This window comes from Chrysochloris asiatica, unplaced genomic scaffold, assembly GCF_000296735.1.
Source record: "Chrysochloris asiatica unplaced genomic scaffold, ChrAsi1.0 scaffold00015, whole genome shotgun sequence".
In the NCBI taxonomy this organism is placed as follows: domain Eukaryota; kingdom Metazoa; phylum Chordata; class Mammalia; order Afrosoricida; family Chrysochloridae; genus Chrysochloris; species Chrysochloris asiatica.
Window position 1 is genome coordinate 18,229,326 of NW_006408533.1, and position 23,416 is coordinate 18,252,741.

Consider the following 23,416-nt stretch of genomic DNA (forward strand, 5'->3'; position numbering starts at 1 on the left):
TGGCTCATTTTCTTAAATTTTTTTTGTGAATTGAGTAAAGGTTTATAGACAAAATCATCATTTTTACATGCAACAAATCCTACACTTTGTTTCATCTCAACGACTGCAATCCTCTTCATACAACAGCAGTTAACCCACTTCCTCCCTGTGGTTCCCATCTCCACTTGACCCACCTTCCCATCCCATCTCCCCTTTGTCCTTAGGTACGTGTTGCCCCTTTGGTTTTGAATGATTGACCATTCTATTATTCAGAGTGAGCAGATCTTACTAGTTCCATTGTTCCCTCTGTATACCTGTCTACTGCTTGACTGAAACTTAGACCGTGAGGTTAAGTTCCTTTTCAGACCTGAAGGAGTGGTCGAAGGCCATAGTCTTAGGTTCCTCCAGTCTCTTTTGGACTAGTAAGCCCAGTTTGTTTTTTTTTTTTTTTTTTTAAATAATAATAATTTTGAGTTTTGTTCTACATCTGCTATTTCTCTATCCAGGACCTTCCAATGTGATCCCTTTCAGAGTGGTTGGAAGTGGTAGCTGGGCACCATCTAGTTCAGTCTGAGAGTCATGGAGATGTTCATGTATTCTGTTAACCCATTGGGCTAATTGATTCCAAGCATCTTCAATTCTCATCACTCTTCTTTGTTCTGCACAAGGAGAGACCAATAACTGCACCTTAGATGGCTGCTCATGAGCTTTCAAGATCCCAGGCACTCTAGTTACCAAAGTGGGATGTTTGTGGACTATGTTATGCTCATTTTCAAGAGCTTCATCCCAAATCCAAACAACTCTAGAACTGTTATTAGGAACTAGTCCTGATAGATTAAAGCAGGGATCAGGATACTACGGTCCACGGGTCAGATCTGGCCCAGTGCCTGTTTTTGTAAATGAAGTTCCATTAGAACACAGTCACACTTATTTGTATATTCTCTGTGGCTGTATTTATACTACATTAGCGTTGTTGAGTGGTTGTGACAGAGGTTATCTGGACCTCAAAGCCTGAAGCATGTACCATCTGACCCTTTGCAAAAAATAGTTTGCAGCCCTTGCATTAAAGCACAACCGTCCCCCCGCTTTTTTTAAATGGATGAACATTTAATTGATTTGTATTTTTGATCCTGAAGATCGTCGAATTGAGGCTCTTCCTTTGATGGAAAGATGTCACAGGCAGGTGGAGTGACTGGAGCAAGTATTCTGAGATGCCTCCAGGCTTTATCATTAGCTTAGGTCACAAATCTAAAGTCTTCAGAACCTGAGAGGGATTAAAGTGGATGAATCCAGCAGGTACAAGAGGAAGAACAGCGCTATGTGCAGTGGTAATGGAGCAGCGATTGTACCTACTGCAGTGTCTGGCAGTGGCGGGGGACGGAAAGCAAAACCCCTTTATATTTACATGTTTTAAATACTCAGAGGCCAAGATGAAAATAAAACTTCAAGGTAATAAAGAAAGGTTAGAATTTCCAAATCTATATTACATATAATTTGGAAGAAGTTTTTACCTTAATTTAGAATTGCGATGCATTTTTTATTTAGGAATGTTGACTTGTGTTTTCCTGGTCTCACCACGCACGTATACTGGTCTCATAGTAACCTTCCAGTATCCTAACAGACTATACACACTGTCACTTGAGGCCCTCTGGGGTCAGGTCCTATGTTGTGTCCCAAACTTCTTTCCACTTAACCGCACTTGGTTGTCATCACCTGTGTATCCCAAATCTCCCATGTTGCTCAGTCCGTCTCTGAGCTTACATTGCCCCTTCTTTATTGCCTGTCCAGTTGCTAATCAATCGCCTCTAGAGACTGTTTCCTCCTCTTCCAAAAAGTCCCCAACTCACCAGACCACTTTTCCCTTTGAAGCACTACCAAAATCCTCGTTTAGGCCTGCTACAGATTACGTATTTTGTATAAAGATTATAAACTTCTGGAGAGCAGGCTTTCATCTCTTAGTGTTTGCTGAACACACACTAGACACACAGCTAAGAGAAAGCATACTCATATAATTTACTGCCTGTGGAGTGTGAAAGGGAATGTGTAAGGAATAGTTAAACTGGGCCAATAAATAAACCCAAGCATGCCAGGTAAACTAGATGGTGGGTTACCTGACACACGACATAAACTCAGTAATGAATTCCTTAGGCAGTGCCTAGCAGACATCTTCAAAAGCTCTAGTGGACATTCCGAGTCACAAGATGACAGGAGGGCAGCTCAAGTCTAGAGGACTGTGAGCTGGGGAAAGTCTCAGAAGGCCCACCAGTGACTTCTAGTTGACTTTGTTTACTGATCAGTGCTCTTGGAACTTTTCTGCTATCAACTATCTTAAATACATAAAAATAGGAATGATAATAATAATCTCTCCAACACAGAGGGGAATAATCGATATAATCTCCAGCTCTCTTCAGAAGAAGGTAGGTCAGTGCTACGCAATACATATGGTGTCTCGGAGCTTCTTGTAAACCAAAGAGCCACACACTGACAATCCGGGGCGGGGGGGGTGGGGGGATCTTGAAGGGACTACAGGTTGTGTTCTAGATTCTGGGTGGTATTTTCAAGAAGTTGTGCTTCAGACTGTAAAAAACATAGTAATAATTGAATAATTTTCTTGTTTTCTGTGAGCATAGTGTCACTTCCCTTCTGTCTTAATGTTGGGTTTGGTCTTTGACATTTAGCAGGACTTCTATGTCAATGTGCAGCTAAATGCAACTGAGCTAAGAATATGCCAAGAAAGGGCAGCATCTCTGTCTCCTCCACACCCTCCCTTACACTAACTAGGATACGGATGACAGAGTTCAAGACTAATATTTCTTAATATTTTTTCTGTTACATTCCATTGAGTCAGTTCTGACTCATAGTGACCCTGTATAGGGTTTCCAAGGAGCAGCTCTTGAGTTTGAACCACTAACCTTGAAACACCTCAATTCAATATTCTTCAACAGCACCATAATTCAAATGCATCAGTTCTTCGTCAGTCTTCCCTATTCATTTCTTACCTTTCGTATGACTAAGAGGTAATTGAGAATACCATGGCTTGGGTCAGACACTTGTTAGTCCTCAAAATGACATTTTTGGAATGTATGAAATATGAATGAAAGACAGCTGGAAGTTGTCAAAAATTTAATGAAATGCTTGAAGATAGATATCCTAAGCATAAGTGAACTGAAATTGATTGGCAGTGGCCATTTCAAATCAGACAATCATATGGTCTCTGCCAGGAATAACAAATTAAAGAGGAACAGTATCACATTCATTGTCACAAAGAACATTTGAAGATCTGTCTTGAAGTATAGTGCTGTTAGTGATAGGATAATATCCCTCCACCTACAAGGGAGACCAGTTAATACAACTATTTTACAAATTTATGCACCAACCGCTAATGGCAAAATTTTAAATATTGAAGATTTTTGCCAATTTCTGTGGTCTGAAATTGATCAAACATGTAATCAAGATGCATTGGTAATTACTGGTGATTAGAATGTAAAATCTGGAAACAAGAAGAATCAGTAGTTGGAAAATATTGCCTTGGGTGATAGAAATGACACTGGAGATTGTATAATAGAATTTTGCAAGATCAATGACTTATGCATTGGAAATACTTTTGTTTCCCAACAACATAAACAATGACTACATATATATATAGAGAGAGACCTCACCGAATGGAATACACAGGATTCAAATCGACTGTCATTAAATAGTGAGCAGTAGATACTGTCAGCTAGGAGAGTGATGGTGTCCTGGAGTGGCAATATGGGTCCATGTGTTGGACTGCAAGATCGATTTGAACCACAAGGTTGGTGGTTCAAACTCACCAGCCGCTCCTTGGAAACCCTATCCAGGGTTGCTATGAGTCAGAACTGACTCGACTGCACTTAACAGGAGCACAGCAGGAGAGTGATAAAACAAGAATAAGAAATCAGTCAGCTTTGCACTGTTGCAGAGGGTTGGGAGGTAAGTCACTTGTACCTTGTGATACGCCAAAAGGCCTAAGACATTCCATGTGTGCATCTCTGTGTGCTCTGGCAGCTTCTGCAGACTGGGTACTCAGCCAAACATGGCCAGCAGGAAAGTCAGGAAGAGCATTATTGCCTCTATTCTACCTGGGTGTATACAAGGTCAGTATGATGGAAACCTTTGTGGGAGATAGAGCCCAGTGTCTCTTGAACAGAAACAGGTAGTGCTAATTTTAAAAGAGAACATAGAAAAGACAAAGAGAAAAATGTTATTGGATTTGTACAATATGGGTTTCTTTTTGTTGACTGACGAAAGGATTATAAAAGGAGACTGCTTTGTTTCTTGGCGCATGATGGTGGCAGTCCATCACTTTTGCTATGAAAAAGAGAGTGGGGGAAAAAGAGAAAGGATAAAATACAAAAACCTTCTTTTAATGATGTCACACAACCAGGAAAGGAAAGATGACTAGACAACTAGAAGTTCAGAGAGAAGAGCCCTTTTAGATGAGAGGCGATCAGTAGACACTTGCTTCCCTGGGAGCACTTGCCAACCCTGGGCACAGGCTAGGGATTGGGTTTACTATGGAAAAGAGTAGTCAGCAGAACATATAATATCCATGTGTGCTGGTATAAGAGATTGGAATCTAGAGTGGCCAGAGATGTAGAGAGTTTTCCTAAGAGACACTGGCTCAGGGTGACCTGAGGAGGCTGGGCCAGAACAGCAGGGCAAAATCTGCAGTGTTGCAGTACTGAGGAAGCAGAGGTATACTAGAGTAAGCACCTACAACAAATACAAACTAGAGATCTCAGCCTCAAGACATTTAAAGCCAGTGGTAGATTCTTAATTAAAACTACAGTCTCTGGCCCCCACCCCGCTCAGCACTGCTCAGCACCTCACTCTATTTACCTAACAGTGAAGATTCATTGGGGAGAAATTAACACTTCAGTCTCTGTATTCTTTTCTCAGCGAAGTTAAGTTCATTGTCAAAATTTCAAGCCAAGATTTGTGGTTGTTATTAAGTGCTGACTCAGACTCAGCAACTCTGTATAGCATTTCCAAGGAGCAACTGGTGGGTTTGAACTGCTGACCTTGTGGTTCAAAGTCCAGTGCTGATCCTACAGAACCAAACCAGGAGTCCTCAAACCAAGATAAGATCAAGAAAATGGGATGTACAATCAAGAAGGAATAGCAGCAGACCCATAGGTGTTTAGATGTTTGAATTTGCAGTCAGTAACTTAAAATAATCATTATGAATAAATTAAAGGAACACATACACCAAAGGAATAAAAAGGTGGATAATTTCTATGGAGAATTGAAATATACGGTATTTCTATGCAATTAGCAAGTGCCTTTTACATTTGTTCACCCCCCCAGAAGCTATTTTTGTAAGCATATGTTGTTATTGTTGTTAGGTGCCATCAAGTCAGTATCGACTCATAGCAACCTTATGCACAGCAGAACGAAACACTGCCTGATCCTGGGCCAACCTCACTACTGTTGCCATGCTTGAGTCCATTGATGCTGCCACTTGGCCACTTCATCTCACTGAGGGTCTTTCTCTTTATCTCTGACCCTCTACCTTACCAAACATGATATCCTTGTCCAGCAACTGGTCCCTCCTGACAGTATGTCTGAAATATGAGAGATGAAGTTTGGCCATCCTGGCCTCCAAGGAGCACTCTGGCTGCACTTCTTCCAACACAGATCTGTTTGTTCTTTTGGTAGCCCATCACACTTTGAATATTCTCTTCCAACACCATAACTCAAAAGCATCAATTCTTCTATGGTCTTCCTTATTTACTGTCCAGCTTTCGCATGCATATGAGGCTACTGAAAATACCATGGCTTAGGTCAGTCACACCTTAGTCCTCAAGCTGACATTTTTGCTCTTCAACACTTTCAAAAGGTCTTGTGCAGCAAATTTTCCTAATGCAATATGTCGTTTGATTTCTTGACTGCTGCTTCCATGAGTGTTGATAGTTGATCCAAGAAGAATTAAGTCCTTGACAACTTCAATCTTTTCTCCATTGATATGAATGTTGTTTATTGGTCCAGTGGTGAGGATTTTTGTTTTCTTTACTTTGAGATGTAATCCAAACCGAAGCCTGTGCTCTTTGATCTTCATCAGTAAATGTTTTAAGTCTTCTTCACTTTCAGCAAGCAAGGTTGTATCATCTACTTATCGCAGGTTGTTAATAAATCTTCCTCCAATCCTGATGCCACGTTTTCCTTCATATAACCCAGCTTCTCGGATTATCTGCTCAGCACACAGGTTGAATAAGTATGGTGAAAGAATGCAACCTTATCGCACACCTTTCTTAATTTTAAATCATTCAGTGTTCCGATGATCTGTTTGACCTCTTGGTCCATGTACAAATTCCTCATAAGCACAAATAAGTGTTCTGGAATACTCATACTTCGCAATGTTGTCCATAGCTTGTCATGACCCACACAATCAAAAGCCTTTGCATAGTCAATAAAGCACAGGTAAACATCATTCTGGTATTCTCTGCTTTTAGTCAAGATCCATCGGACATCAGCAATGATATCCCTTGTTTCACGGCCTCTTCTGAATCTGGCTTGAATCTCTGGAAGTTCTCTGTCAATATATGTTTGCAGCCATTTCTGTATTACCTTTAGCAAAACTTTACTCGCATGGGATATCAAAGAGATTATCCGATTATTTCCACATTCCATTTGGTTACCTTTCTTTGGAATGGGCACAAATACAGATCTCTTCCAATCAGTTGGCGAGATAGTTGTATTCCAAATTTCTTGGCAGAGATGAATGAGTGCCTCCTGTGCCACCTCACGTTATTGAAAGATTTCAGTTTTTATTCCATCAATTCCTGGTGCCTTGTTCTTTGCCAGTTCCTTCGATGCACCTTGGACTTCCTCCTTCAGTAGCATTTGCTCTTGATCATATGCTACCTCTTGAAATGGTTGAACATCAACCATTTCCTTTTGGTACAGTGACTGTGTATTCCTTCCATCTTTGATGCTTTCTGCATCATTCAATAATTTTCCCAGAGAATTTTTCAATAATGAAAGTTGAGGCTTGAATTTTTTCTTCCCCCAGCTTGAGAAATGCTGAGCATGTTATTCCTTTTTGGTTTTCTGATTCCAGATCTTTGCACATTTTGTTGTAATATTTGACTTTATCTTCTCAAGCTGATCTTTGAAATTTTCTGTTCAACTCTTGTACCTCCTCATGTCTTCCATTTGTAAGCATGTAGCATAGTGTATTTACACAAATATCTCCCAGACAGGGAGAAAGTGGTTGGCAAACAAATGTAGAAGGCATATATTATATGTGATAAAAATACAGTATAGGAGGGTAGTTCAAAAAGTATTGCTTCAAAATCATAGAAACCTTTTTTAAGCCACAATATCCAGTGTAGCTATTCTTTCTCAACATCATCACCATCTAGGTCTGTCCACTTCTGGAGGTGGTTCTGCCCTAGTGTGGTGCTGCAGGATAAGCACTGGACTGCTAAATGCCAAGGTAGGCAGTTCAACCTCACCAGTTGCTTCTCAGGGATATTATGCATCAAAATCGACTAGACAGCATGTAACAAAAACAACCCTTCCCTGAAGAATTCTGCATGCTTCAATTTACACCACATCAAAAGGGCAGTTTTGGCATCCTCAAGAGACTAAAATTGTGTTGCTTTTCAATGGTCTTTGAGTTTGAGGAACAAAAAGAGGCTGAAAGAACAAGATTAAGGCTGTAGAGTGGATGGGGTAAAGTTTCCCAGTGACAATCTCATAGGATAACCCTTGCTACCTTGAAGAATGAGCAAGTACTTTGTTGTGATGGAAAATAATTCCCTTATGATTGCCCTGATAAATAATATTGATAGATCAAGAAAATCTATCAAGATTACCCCTTGTATTCCCCAAAGCAGTTGCCATAACATTCTGAGCTGACCTCTCTGCCTTGAATTTAATTGGCCCAGCAGATATTTCCAGAAGTTGCTATTTTGATTGGACCTTTAAAGAAAAATTTAAGGCACTCTTATCACTATGGGTTGGAACTGCTCTACAGCACTTAACAACAACAACAATGGAGTCCTTGTGTGGTGCTGTAGGATAAGCACAGGACTACAAGGCCATTTGAATCTTAAGGTTGATGGTTTAAACTCACCAGGCACTCCTTGGAAACCCTATACAGGCTCGCTATGAGTTGGCACTGACTCGACAGCATTTAACAACAACAAAGAGACTAAGAACTCTTGGTGTGGCGCTGTCGGATAGGCACTGGAATGGAAGCTGCAAGGCTGGCAGTTCAAACCCACCAGCTGCTTCTTGGAAATCCTATACAGGAACTGACTCGACAGCACTTAACAACAATGACAAAATGAGACTAAAGGAGCCCTGGTAGCACTGTGGTTTAGGCGTTGGGCTGCTGACTGCAAAGTCAGTAGTTCAAACTCACCAGCCACATTGAAAGGGAAAGTTGAGGCTCTATGCTCCCTTAAAGATTTATAGTCTCAGAAACCCTATATAGGTTCACTATGAATCAGAATCAGCTTGATGGCACTGGGTCTGAGTAGTAATACTAAGGTAAGTATATCACTGAGATAACTTGTGTGCTGCCATCTAGTAATCAAAAAGACATGGTTAAACACATTTTATTTGAAATAAAACAATATATATATGTACTAAAACCCCAGTAACAACAGTTTTTGGATTACCCTTGTATATAAAGACTTGGATGCACATTCTGTAGCTATAAAATAATTTGCCTGAAATAAGGAACTCATTTGATGGATTTAGCAGTAGAATAAGGAGCCTTGGTGATGCAGTGGTTAAGCACTTGGCTGCTAACTGAAATGGTGGTGGTTTGAACCCATCAGCAACTCTGCAGGAGAAAGATGGGGCAGTCTGCTGTAGTAAAGATTTCCAGCCTTGGAAACCCAGCAGGGCAATCCCACTCAGTCCTGTTGGGTCACTGTGTTGTTAAATGCCGTCGAGTCAGTTCTAACTGATAGTGACCTTGTACAGGGTTTCCAAGGAGCATCTGGTAGGTTTGAAGTGCCAACCTTGAGTTTAGCAGCCCTGTGCTTATCCTGCAGCACCACTCCAGGACTCCTACCTAATAAAGCATATGAGTCAGAATCAATTCGAGGGTCACAGCAATGTAAAGTCAGGTTAATAGAATAGAAAAATGAAAAGAAATAGAAAAAAATATATGAGACTTGGGACAGAGACAGTGCTCTAACATATGTGTAATTGTAGTCACAGAAGAAGAGGAAAGACAGGATGAATGAGAACTAATATTTGAAGAGGTTTTTTGTTGTTGTGTGTCATCAAGTCATTTCTGACCCATAGTGACCCTGTATAGGGTTTCCAAGGAGCAGCTGGTGAGCTTGCACCGCCGATCTTGCGGTTCAAACCAACTTTGCAGTCCAGCATATGAACCCACAGTGCCACACCAGGGCTCCATTTGAAAAGATAATGGCCGAAGTTTCTCAAAGCTGTGAAAGGTATCTACCCAGTTAGTTAAGATACATAGCAAATCCCCAGCAGAATAAACAAATATAACCATACCAAGGCAAGCCGTAATAAAATGATAGAAAAAAGCAAAGGTTAAGATGTCATAGATAGCCAGAGAGAAAATGTACGTTCCCTTGTAAGGGAAAAACTGTAAGAAAAAATGCCTCGCTGTTCAACTATGGAAGCCTAAAGGAAATGGAATGACATTTGTTTAAATGCGAAAAGAAAGAACTCTTAACTTAGGAGATAAATTGCAGGGAATTCTCTTTCAGAAATGAAGCCAAACTTTTTTATATTAAAACAATGTCATATCTATTTTATTTTGTTTTGTTTTTTTAAGTTTTTGTAATTTGAGTGAAAGTTTACAGGGCAGATCATCAGTTTTACATTCAACAAATCATATACTGTGTTTCATTACAATGGCTATAATCCCCTCCATGTACCATCAGTTAACGTTATTTCTCTATATTCATTTTAGCTCTCTCTTTTTTTTCTTAAACTCTCAGGCATATATAATAATTTACAACGCCAAAGGGTACATTCTGCAAGCCTGTCTCCTGGCCGCCAGCTCTTAGTCTCTCTCTTTCCATGAATCTAGAGTCCTCAACTGCTCTCTATCTCCGTGTCCCCATCTCTGACTCCATCTCTGGTGTTGCTGCTTCTCTGCATAAGGTCCCGCATTCCACTTGTGCTGTTCTCCCTTGATTGTCCTAGGGTCCTTTGTTTCTGGACTGTGAGATTAACTACTCACAGTTTTTGTTACAAAACTTCTACCTTTACAATTGTGACAATCACAATTAGTCATAATAACAATTACTCACTATTGAATTATAGGAATCTTATTCCCATTTCTTTTTTCACCCATCTAGACAAGGTGAAAACTATTCAGTGGGGAATCTAACCCCCCCACACACACCTTTTTTTAAAAAATTGTTTTATTGTGAATTATGTGATAGTTTCCATGGGAGAACATTAGCGTTATATTCATCCTAGCGTATATCGTTTCATTGCCATAGTTACAGTCCCCTCCATGCATCATCAACCAACCAAAGGGTATACCCTGCAAGCCTGCCCCTTGGTCGTCAGCACACAACTCCTCTCTCTCTCTCTGGGTCTAAATTCCCAAGCTACTCTATCTCTCCATGTCATCATCCCTGCCTCCATCTGTGGCATCACTGTTTCTCTGGGTTGGGTCCTGCTCTCTGTTCTTCACCCTTGGTGGTCCCAGGACCTCCGCTTCTAGACTGCAAAGTCAATCACTCCCCTCCTTTTGCTACAAAACATCTACCTCTATGTTTCCAGCCCTCACAATCAGTCCTGATAACGATTATTCACTATTGTATCACAAGAGACCTATCCACATCTTCTTTCATCAGCCACCCAGACAGACTGGATACTACTCAGTGGAGATCCTACGTTCCTCTGCACCCTCTGGATCTAGGCTCCCTCATGAAAGTTTGTAAGCCAGTCACTTCTTGCCTTTTTAGCACCCCCCCCCCCCCCCGTTTTGGGTAGCCAATGTGTAATATCTATTTTGAAATAATTATTTTCCTTTTAGACTATTTCTTTAGGCTAGATTACTAGGAAGAAAAAATAAGCTATAGTGTTATGATTTCCATGTTTGTTTGTGTTTTAAAAAAGGAAGGCAGAATAAAGTGAAGTGAGACTTTAGAATACTTCATTCCCTCCATCACAGCTTAGTGCGTATAAAGGCCCTGCTAACAACTTGGGAGACTGTAGGGAGCCAAGTGGACATTGGTTTCTCTGATGGCTATATGTGTGTCTCTATGATGCCTGTATGTGGGTGGAATGATTCCAAACAGAGAAGCTTACATGACCTGGAAAAAGGTGCCTAATTGGTAACCAGGTAATTGAGATAAAAAATCAAAGGAAGAGGGGATTATAAAAGCATAGCCAGGAATAGAGCCATGAAGTAATAAAGTCTTCACAAAACTAAGTGTGACAATCCTGGACAAGATGTTCGTTTTACGCATCCCCTGACACCACTTATTATAGTGGAATTGATCTCTAGGGATGAGTAGGGTGAACAATATGAATGATTCTCAGTGGGAAGATCAGATGATGCGTTAATTTCTGGTCCAGTGCTCTGAAAATGTTATTATGAGCAAACACAATTGATTTCACTATGTGTGTTTTTTGGGAGAATAGTTTGGCGTTTCAAAACAGGACACAATTATAAATCAATAGGTAAAAGGGAAAACAGGAAATGACTGGGCAAAACACAACTGTGCTACTGATTGCTCTACTCTGAGGAGAGACTTTGTTCAAAGACCTGCAAAGTCTAGGTCTGAAAGCTGTATCACATGAGGCCCCTTACTTCCAATTAGACCACTTCAGCCACCTTGAGAGTATAGAAACACTCAGCAGCAATTTCAAAATAACTCATTTCTGAGAAGAGTCTATTTCCTTAAGGGTTTTACGACGTGCACATTTATCAAGTACCCTTGGGTTTAAGCAGAAAAAGTAAAATTTACTGTTTTTTGCATAAGTCACTGCTATAGTTATGCTCCAATTTAGAGGGGAAAAAATGAACAGATTTTTCAAATGGCATCATCATCATCAACCAAAAAAATCCTTGTCATTGCAGCATCATTGTTCAATAACCACAGGTCTCAACTGCATATAAGTATTGGAGCACCTGGGACCCCTTTTGGGAAATGTAAATTATTTATGTATTTAATTCAGTCATTCAACTCTGACTAGCAGAAATTATGACTAATTATAGTCATATTAACATATTTGCAGTTAAATCTCAACCACACACACACACACACACACACACACATCAATGAAAATCAGAAACTGCTAAACTGATATGTCCCCAGTTTTCCCATTAATACCCATTTGCTTTTTGCTCATTCATTACCAACCAGCTAATTGTAAGCACCAAAAGCATTTAAAAATTAGTGTGGGAGAACTCAAAATTTTTATATAAGCATTTATTGACATATTTTTCTCCTGTGACTTGGAAAAGCTGTCTCTTCGTCAGCTTTGGCGGGACCTTAGACTCCTGGGTATTTGTGTTCCATAGTTATAAGTTTTAAGAGTCCTCACAGACTTTTTAAAGTTGTGTATTTATTTCAAAACAAAGTGTAGGTAGAGGCGATTCATAATTTTGAGCTTATTTTTCCATATTTCCTCTAATGGAAGCATACTTACCACCTTATTGAATAGATTTCATTAAGAAGTCTATCTGTCACAAAGGCACAGTACTTGATGTATTAAAATCGCATTGACAATCTGTTTAGCATTCCTTGGAAACCCATGTTTTGGTGGTACTTTTCTTCTTGCTTGCCTTTATGCTGGAATTAAACTATCTTCACATATAGTTATTTGCAAATGTATAATATTCTGGTCAGAGAGCCTGTAAATGTACCAAACAGAAATTTATGTGAACTCCTCCTCTGCTGGTTGAAAAGGATAGTCCTGTGGTGACTTTTAAATGGCTAGATAATCCAAAATAGATGCGTTTATTATAAAATGGAATGGTTTCTGTTTAGCTTGAGAAGTTAGGGGTCACTGATGTTCACTCGGTATGTTCTTGTTGCTAGTTACTATCCAGTTGATTCCTAATCATGGAGCCCCTATGTGTACAGAGTAGAACTGCCCTGTAGGATTTTCAAGGAGACCTTCCAGAAGCAGGTCTCCAGGCCTGATTCTGAGTTGGTTTGAGCCTCCATCATGTTGGCTAATAGTCAAGTGCTTAACCATTTGCACCATCCAAGAAAGAACTGACTTGATGAATTCCTCAGTCTCTTATTCAAATGTATTACATTACTGGGCATCAGTGATGTGTACAGCAGGTCATCTGCCCTCAGGCAACCATCAGTCAAAGACCTGCCAGGTAGACTCAACACTTACATGGACAGAAAATTAGATGGAAATAAGAGACAAGAACGCATTATGTCACATGGTAGATGGGTCCTAAGTGTGTGTTTCTGGGAGTTCTGAGCTCATGGCACTCTCTGGTTGTTTGATTCTTCAGGATCCACTAGCTCATGGACTATGGGAATTGATGACTCACCTAATGTCACAGATGATGCAGCTGATGAGATCATGGACCGCATTGTCAAGTCAGCCACCCAAGTGCCCAGTCAGCGAGTGGTGCCTCGGGAAAGGAAGCGATCCAGGGCCAACAGGAAATCATGTGAGTGCCTTGGAGGAGTGGTGAGGCAGTCATCCTGCCTTCTCATTCTATGTGCCTGGAAGAGGCCAGGTTCCAACTTAGTGTCTGTGCCTACCTAGAGTTCTCATTTGCACTCTTCAACAAAATCTTTCTTGCTTGAGTCTCACTGTTAGTCATCGTGGAGGCGGGGAGTTGCAGCCCCTGTCTGGGCTTCCTCAATTCACACTCTATCCGTAGGAAAGTCTGGAAGCACCTTAAATGGCACTGGTGTGGGGGGTTTCACCCGTTGTTGAGTATTGAGAAGGGCTTTACCAGAGACTGTATTTCTTATCCTCACTCAGATCAGAATCTGCCCTCTCCTGATTCACAGGCTGTGTTTACGCTGTTGCTTAAAAACATAAAGAGGGTGTGTTTTCTTTTTTAAAGAAAAATAATAACAGGAATAGTAAACGATGCTTATGTTTACTGGGTTGTTTAAACTATTTAATGTTAGTGTAAGTGGACCTTTCTCTTTTTTCCTACCAAACAGAGGATTCAACTAAGTCAAATTGATGGGGTTTAAAATTGTTTTTAGTCTGAGTCTGCTTGCTCCTACTCAGTGAATTGATGGGTGTGGTGTTACCTTTGTAGGAGCAGTACCAACTCACAGGAACCATTCTCCATAGAGAAATCCGGTTCCTGTGAATCTTCTAACATCTGCCTGCATTAGCTGCAGCTCTCAGGTGTTTCAGGAGTGAGCCCAGCCCCTAACTTTGGCCATGCGAGGTCATTCAAGAAAAGGGGCATATGTGTCTCCTCCAGCTCTGCCTCTGGGAATAAGAGATGATGAGTAGGAAAGGCTTGTCACAAGAAGGGAGCCCTATGAAAAAAGTAAAAGGGGAGTGACTCCCAATACGTAAGGAGTTCATCAAGAACTCAAGCATATAGAAACTCCAGCTTGTCCCACCTTCTAAGATCCACACAGGAGGTGATTAAGGTTTGGACTGTGTATGTTGGGTCCCACACACACACCCCCCGAAGTGGTTCTGTTTGACCCATTGACATGGCTTGTTTCCAGGTTGTTGTTGGTTCTTTTATGTGTTCTGCTTTACTTTCGGATTGGAGGCTTTCCCCTAGAAAAGAAAAGAGCACTTGTGAGCTTCTCAGTAACCCCCTGAAAGCTTGTGGAAAAGCAATTCCTGTTCATGAGGTTGGGTGGGGTCCAGAGTCTGTTTCATACAAGCTCCCAGATGAGGTGGAGCTTGCTAATCCTTGGTCTGCATGTTGAGTAACAGGCTTTTAAACTGTGGTTCTCGACTGTGACTGTGTATTACCGTCTTCCCCAGAGCTTTAAAAGGCCCACTACTTCAAAACCTTGGATGGGGGCCCTGAAATCTGGCCCTGCTTCTGCCTCTCAGGTGCTTAGTGACATTAAAAGATGGGCTCTCCTTCCTTTGTGTGTGCCTTTAACACATTTCTTCCATGTTTTAAATGGAAAACAATAAACCAAGGCCTTTTACATCCGCAGGAATATGTTTGTGGGTTCTAATATCAATACTTAAGGGCGTTTACACTCCCCCTGGTCCCCCACACTATTTTGCTACTTTCCTATTGCTGCTGTACATTCACTGCATGTCGCGTGGTGCATCCGTGTAAGAATTTGACTAAGGCTTGCTGCTGATGGTGTGACAATGTGCTGCTGATGGTGTAACAAGCCTCCTGGAGGCTTGTTAGAAAGTGCAGATTCATGAGCCCCTTCCTAGGACAGCTGATTCAGAATCTGTGGAGAAGCCTGGGGCTATGAGACCAGGAGTAGAATTTTGGGATTTTGGGTCCTCAGTGTATGTCTTCATATGTGTTGTTGTTAAATGTCGTTGAGTCGGTTCCAGCTCATAGCAACCCTGTATAGGGTTTCCAAGGAGTAGCTGGTGGGTTTGAACTACAACCTTGCAGTTTGCAGTCCAGTGCTTATCCTGCAGCGCCACACTATGAGTCCACACCAGGACTAGATCCTGACTAACTGTCCAACAAGGTGGGCAAGCTAATCCTTTTTGGATGCTGGAGCTTACTTGATGCTCCTTGAAGCAACTGTCAACTTTCACCTATCTATTGTTGTTAAATGCCAAAGAGTCAGTTCTAACTCATAGAGAACCTGTATAGGGTTTATGAGAAGTGGCTGGTGACTGAACTGCTGACTTTGCAGTTACAAACTGACCTTGTGGTCCAGAGCTTGTCCTATAGCACCACACCAGAACTCCTTGCCTATCTGAAAGGGATAAAATAGTACTAGCATTTCCTTGTGGATTTAATGTGCATTCCCTGCCCGCTAGTAAGGTTGGGCCTCTTGCTGTTTGCATCTCTTCATTTGCCTACATTGCTGTTTTTCATGATAAGAAACCTACTTCACATGTAGTTTTTTCTATGAAATTTGCGAAGAACTTTTTGAAATCTTTAGATAATCTTCAGTACTTACGCTTTATTGCTTTCCTCCTATTAGTTATTTCAATTTAAAAATAAAAATGCAACTCATGGTCACCCCATGTGTGTCAGAGTAGAACTGTACTCCACAGAGTTTTAGTGACTGTATCTTTTGGAGTCCTGGTGTGGCACTGTGGGTTAATGCGCCAGACTGCAAAGCCGTTTGAACTGCAAGGATCAGCTGTTCAAGTTCACCAGCTGCTCCTCAGAAACCCTATACAGGGTCACTATGGGTCAGGACCAACTCGACAGCACTTGACAACAACAACAACAGTCTTTTGGAAGAAGATCTTTCTTGTGAGCTGCCTCTGGCTGCATTAAAATCACCAACCTACTGGTTAGTATCCAAGCATGTAGCCATTTGTGCCGTCTAGAGTCCTGGTGTTGCACTGTAGGATAAGTACTGGACTGCAAATCCACCAGCCACTCCTTGGAAACCTTATACAGGGTTGTTATGTGCCAAAACTAACCCAACAGCACTTAACACCACCAATAACGAGGAACTTCAATAAACCGGCAGTCAAATGACAGAAACTCCACACCAGTTAACTCATGGTCTCTCTGCAATGCGCAACATCAGTGCAAAAATAACCCATGGGAGGGGCTGGGAAAAGTAGGCAGGGAAATCAGGCCAAGGCAGAGGAGTGGCATAAGAGTGCCAGCCCTGCGAAAGAGTTCAAAGGGAGACAGTATGAGACCATGGCCCTGGGTGCACTTCCTGTATAGGTTAGTGACTCTGGTCTAGAGGAGAATTAGGTTCTTAGAGAGGCACACAATGTCATTTTGAAGAATAACTCCCGCACAATGAATGTTCCCTTTCATTCTGGCCAGAGATATTTTGCCTGTTTTTGTGGTTGACATAAACTAATTTCCTGTAGTGTTGTTTCTATTTCAATATTATTCAAAATAGCCGTATATTCTTCTTATTCTGCCAAACACATTTTATCCTATGATGCAATTACTACAGCCAATACAGCACTGCAGGTATGCAAGTGTTTATCTGTAACAGCTTAGTTTATTAGTAATGGCACTATCAACACACATTAAAGACGGTGGAAGGTAGACTTTGATTTTCAGTATAAAGAGATGAAACTCCAGATTCTTTCGAGAGGTCAGAGGGACCAGGAAACATTTGTAAAATCAATGTGAAGTTTAGTAGTGGTTTGGACTAAAACAATGTTGTGTTTGACCTAATTGTTAAATGGCGGTGATGAGGCATGTGGGTAGTAAATAACGCACATACTTGGTTGTAACTCATTTATCTGAAGACAGTAATAGTGCAGCTATTGCAGGAAATCAAACAGAATCCATTACATAACCTAGAAATTTATGACATATGCAAGCCACTTGAGGACCCTCGGGGGTAATGAAATGTCTGCTTGCGTGTTTGATCCCAGTAGCGGGGCCTGTACATGTTAGATGTCCTGCTAAAGCTGAAATACACAGTGTGTTAGAGTACACAGAGGGCATCTTAATCACAAAGCCATGGCTCCCCAGGCTCGGTTCAGATGCTTTTCTAGCTGATGCCAACCAGGATGTCAATGCAGTAAAATATTTCATATGGTCCAGTTGACTTCTAGCCTATTTCCTCTCCCACCCCAGAGCTCATCAGTGCCCTTCAATTGGCCAGTTAACTGGTGAGTCTGACTGACGGAGGGCTTTCTCCGAGCTGTTTTCAAATTTGTCTTTATCTTCTTTCAGCTTTTCTTTCTTTCTTTCTTTTTAATGTTTTATTGTGAATTATGTGATGGTTTACATGGGAGAACATTAGCTTTACATTCATCCTATTGTATATCGTTTCCTTGCCATGGTTACAATCCCCTCCATGCATCATCAACCAACCAAAGGGTATACCCTGCAAGCCTGTCCCCCTGGTCATGAGCACACAGCCCCTCTCCCTCTCTAGGCCTAGAGTTCCTAGCCACCCCATCTCCCCACTCTGCCATCATCTCTGCCTCCATCCCTGGTGTCACTGCTTCTCTGGGTAAGGTCCCGCACTCCGCTCTTCTCTCTTGAAGGTCTCAGGGCCCTCCGCTCCTGGACTGCAAAGTCAACCACTCCCCTCCTTTTGCTACAAAATGTCTGTCTTTACATTTCCAACCCTCACAGTCAGTCCTGATAACAATTATTCACTATTGTATCACAAGAGACCCATCCGTATCTCCTTTCATCAGCCCCGCCTAGACAGATCGAATACTACTCAGTAGAGTCTACCTTCCTCCACTCCCTCTGGATCTAGGCTCCCTCTTGAAAGCTTGTAAGCCAGTCACTTCCTGTCTTTGTACTTTTTTCTTTTTTATTGTGCTTCAGTTTTGTCCTGGTATCAGTTGTTCTCTTAGCTTCCTGGATGTTGGCATCCTCTAGACAATTCAGGAAAAGAATGGCATCTGTGTTTTCCTTTGCAGTTGAATTCACATGGACAGACCCTCATGGCTGGGGACAGGGGGAGGCCCAGGGGCCCCTATTTCTTCCTCTCTTGGACCCATCTTTGAACAGGATCTCTGCTAGGTGCCTGCATGTAGCCAGCAGCCCAGACTGTCAAAGAACAGAGCCAGGGAGTAGGGATCCTCTTTTCCCAGGGGAGCCAGGCCTTGTCAGAGCTGAGAAAGACTGGCATCTCCTTTCCTGCTGCGTGCCCCTCTAAGGGGCATCCGAGCCCAGCCTCAGATGTGACTATGAAGTTTTGGGCTCAGGGCCATATTTCTATGAAGAAACAAAAAAAACACCCCAATGTGATCTAGTCAATTCTGACTGACGGTGGCCTTATCAACTACCCTGTGAAGTTTCCAAAGCCTCAGCCTTTATGGAAACAGGCTGCCTCATCTTTCGCTTGTCGAATGACTGGTAGGTTTGAATCATTGACCTTTTGGTTAGCAGCCAAGCACGTAACCATTGTGCTACCAAGGTTATTATTTTGATGTGGCCCACAAATAATTGACCAGTGTCCTAGGTAATTAACAATTTGAAAGTGGGTCACCTCACAAGAACAGTTTCTTAGTGGGAAGAGCAGAAGCCAGATTCCAGGGACTGCTGGCAAGGGAACACGGAATTCTGATTTGGAATTCTGACTCTCATCCCCTCATACCGTAACTATCTCCTCTTCAGTGTCTTTCTTGAAAGCATGTGACAGAGCTCACATTTATTTAATGTATCTAAAATCTTGTTTTCTTTCATTTATAGAATATTGAGGGATGTAGCCAAGCTATCTGATAAGTAGAATTTCCTGGAAAAAAAAAAAAGTATTGAGTCTAAAGAGTCCTTTAGGGATTAACAAGATATCTGTCTCACAAAATATTAGATTCAGAGCTAGAGCTGACCAATACACAACATAGTACTCTTGTCTCTTTTTTACCAAAGTGTTGCTTGAAAATGTTCAGGAATTTTACCCAGTAAGTATTAAGAAAAATTTTACTCCACTTGTTTTAAGTAGTTTTCCCTTGTTTGTTCTGAACCAGTTATATATTCTTTTATAGGGGAAGTAACAGTGGCAATAGGCCAACAACTTTAAACTAATGTCCTTGGAATAGAATAAAATAAGATGTTAAAGGAAAGGGCCAAAGTTTCTCACTCACACTTTTGTCTTGTAAACAGCAAAGCCATTAATGTTTGCGCAGCACCTAATTGTTCACACATAGTGGCAGACTCACAGGGTTTCCGAGGCTGTAAACCTTTATAGGAGCAGAAAGCCTCATCTTTCTTCCACAGAGCAGCTGGTGGATTTGAACTGTTGACCTTGTGGGTAGCAGCCCAATACATAACCCACTACATCACCAGGGCTTTTGAAATGGTGGTTGTTGTTAAGTGCCATCAAGACGGTTCTGGCTCATAGCAACCCTGTATAGGGTTTCGTAGGAACAACTTGTGGATTTGAACCACCAACCTTGCGGTTAGTAGTCCAGTGATTATCTTACAGTGCCACTCCAGGACTCCAAAATTGTTCATAGAGCTCATTAGAGATGTACCGAAGGAGCTGCTTCCCCTCCTGTCCCTCATAGAACACAAAGACAGGAAGAACGGAATAAGCTCAAGCAAGAATCAAAAGTCTTTTCCTCAAGCTCAGGTCAAGAGTCACCCATCTTGAAGGTTCCTGCCCTTGGAGGAGTGCCACCATCACTGCTCCCCTAGGACCTCCCGGAGTATATTAACCAGAACAGGATGAAGCTGACAGTGGCTCTCTGATTCAGCTGGGCCTAGGTTAAGTCTGTGGTGATTTCAAGACCTTTTCTTTAAATAGGAAAGAAAGCCAGGAGGTGAGGAAGGCATTGGCAGCCTCTGCCATGCTTTGGGGGAGGGTCTTAGAGGCTGGTTGGATGAATACAGGAAAAGAACTTTTAAGGGAGAGTGTGTGTGTTAATAATGAAGTGATTTTAGAACTGGGGAGGAAGATGAGGCCCAAACCAGAGCAAGCGCCATCAGAACTGCAAACAGACTCTTAAGTCGCCCAGGCGCTGGAGACTAGACTAGACCCAGGGTATACAGGTCTTGGCTGTTGACCAGGACTCTAGTAGGTGAAGAAGTCAGAAAGTCAGGGCTCAGAGGGAAGCCTCTGGAGAAAGACATAACATGCAGGAAGAGTTTAAAAGTCTACAGATAGAGCTACCTCCCAAACCAGTGAAGAAGGAGACTGATGTGTATATCCTCCTCCATGTCAAGTCTGTCCTTCTTGCTTTCCAGAGCTATTCTAAGACTAAAGCAGAGGAGTCCTCTGAGAGTACTTTGGAAAGTTAAAAGCCCTTACCAACAGGAGCGTATAGTACTATATTGTGGTTGCAACCAAGTTCAAATGCTACTAAGTTGGGAGTTTGCCCATCCATACAACAGAGATGGAGACTGGGTCCCCTTGAGATGACGTGGCCTTTCACATTCTTGGCTACAATGTGGGCAGTAGTACTCGGCTCAGAAGGTGGTCATGAAACACCTATGACAGGCGCTTCATGTGGCCAAGTATCATCTCTCCACCCCCCACCCCCTCCTTTCCAGGCTCTCTGTCCTGCCCAGGAAACACAGGCCTGGTAGGAATGAGTCCCCTGCTCGGGGCTGCCATATTATTCACTTGCTACCATCAACCACCTCAGAATTTTCGACTTACAGAAAAATTGCAAAACTAAGAGTTGCCTTGTACCGTTCATCCACCTTCCCCTAATGTATTACCACAGCACAATTGATTAAAACTAAGAAATTAACATTTTATGACCTTAACACTTTTGAAGAGTACAGCTCAATTACTTTGAAGACTATCTGTCAATCTTGAGAACATCTACTTTTAATAAACAACATTTCTGTGAATAAAATGGTGTCAGGTGAAAGCAAGAGGAAAAATAATACAGAAGGTTAAGTAATTGGCATTAACAAACAAGTAGAACACAAACTTCACTGGAAGTCCCGCATCCAATCATTAAGAATTGTATACCTTAAAACAATTCCCTGCCTTTTAAGTTGAAAAGGAGCTTGATGGGACCCACCATTTTGACTTCACTCGGGAAACAGGTCCTGCAAAGAACAAGGAGAACATGAATAGACAATTTTAAAAAAACCTAAAAACCAAACCCACTGTCATTCGGTCGAATGCAACTCATGGCAAACCTAGATGGGGTTTCTCAGGTTGTCAGTCTCTATGAAAGCAGGCAGCCTCATCTTTCTCCTGTAGAGTGGCTTTAGGTTTTAACCACCAACCTGTGGGTCACAGCCCAGTGCCTAACCCATGGTGCCAGCAGGGCTCCCAAAGGGCTAATTACTTCCTAGCTGCAAGACACTACATTTAAAGCATCATAAAGTTATGAAACTAGTCTCTATAATCCTAGACATACTACTCCCAGTATGATGATGTTAAGTGCCATCGAGTCAGTTCCAACTCATAGAGACCCTCTCTATGGTTTCTGAAGAGAACTGATAGATTTGTGATTAGTAGTCCAATGCTTATCTTACAGTGCCACACCAGGAACCAATGCAAAATCTAGAATTTTGGGGGTTAAAAAGAAGTTATTTTCTAATTATGTTTAATATTGTATGTAAAAAGAAAAAAAATCATCAATAATCCAGAGGTGAAAGAGCACACACGGATTTCTGTCATGTAAGAAGACAGCTCTATGGATTTCCCATCAATATATTGCCGGGGACTGGCCTCGACACGGATGTTTGGTTCATGAGGTGGGGATATCTGGCGGCGATAAAGATATAGAAAGACACACAAGGACACAAAGAGAGAGACAAAGAGACACCCCGAAACCAGAGTGGATGCGGGACTGGCATCAGGCAGATCCTGCATTGCAAACATTTCAGCCATGAAGGCCGTAATATCTTGCATAGTAAACATCTTGGCTAAACAGGCAGTATGGTTGCAATGCTGGACTGAGCCTCCTGCATGCTGTAACGTGCACCTTGCCAGTCGTAATGTACCTGGATTCGTTCTGCACCTCCGTTTTATTTAGGAGAGGAACTATACACAAAGCTGGGTGGGACTAAGACAAGGTACAGCTAACATATGTAATTTTCCAGACATTCAGGCAGCTTTACATTGTACTTCACAGATTCGAATCTCACGACAGACTGCAACTTGGTTTCTCAAGCTTAATTAACATACCTTTTAGCACCTAGCCTCAAATGGGGGAAGGAAAAGGAGGATTGGGAGGAGTCCCATTGTGTCGGCTGCCCAGCCCAGGTTTGCAGGAAGAAGCCAGCCACCTAGGTGAATGGGCTGCATCTGGAAACACTTTAGGGAGGGCAATCCTTTTGTCCTTAGAACAAAGACCCGGGAAGCCACCCAATTTACTTTGACTGAATTCTCTGAAGGAAGAACTTTGCCTTTTTGGAATTTTACAGTCTCAACTTTTAGGAAAATATTACATTTATCTGTGGATATCAGGGCTTCATGTATGCAATTAATAATAAACCTAACTGAATACTAAGATGAAAAACAGTTTGCTATGTCTGCTAGGTGGCTAGAGTCTGTTCCTCAGCGCCTGCGGCCTGTACGGTCTGCAACATTTGGGCCCACAGGGCCTCGAACTCCTGACCGGGTCTGCATGGTCTGCAACAATATATGAAGGGTTGTCAGAAAATGGCCAGCCAGGCTTTAGCAGGGCACACTTTTTCCAGGGTGGGCTGTGATTCAGTCATCCTGGCTTCAAATCACTTACTGGGGTTGTACTTTTGATCCAGTGATTTGATCTCTTGGTGCCATCATTTGTTCACTTACTCAAGAGAGATGATAACAATACTCACCTCATAGGATTTCCTTAAGACTAAGTGAACTCTGAAGAAATGGCATCTACCATTGTCATAGGAGTGCAGTGGCTCTGTAGGAAAAGCACTGGCCTTCAAATCACGAGATTGTTGGTAGTTTGAGCCACCAGCTGCTCTACAGGAGAAAGATGGGGC

General features: G+C 41.9%; 1 protein-coding gene across 3 annotated transcripts in view; it reads left to right on the plus strand.

The window, feature by feature from the left end:
* Positions 1 to 23,416, plus strand: part of FHOD3 (formin homology 2 domain containing 3) — a 633,930-nt gene that overhangs the window by 606,163 nt on the left and 4,351 nt on the right. For all 3 annotated transcript variants that reach the window (XM_006835080.1, XM_006835081.1, XM_006835079.1), the window contains one exon: positions 13,442 to 13,603. In XM_006835080.1, coding sequence (XP_006835143.1) covers positions 13,442 to 13,603 — 162 coding nt within the window. The remainder of the gene's footprint in view (positions 1 to 13,441; positions 13,604 to 23,416) is intronic.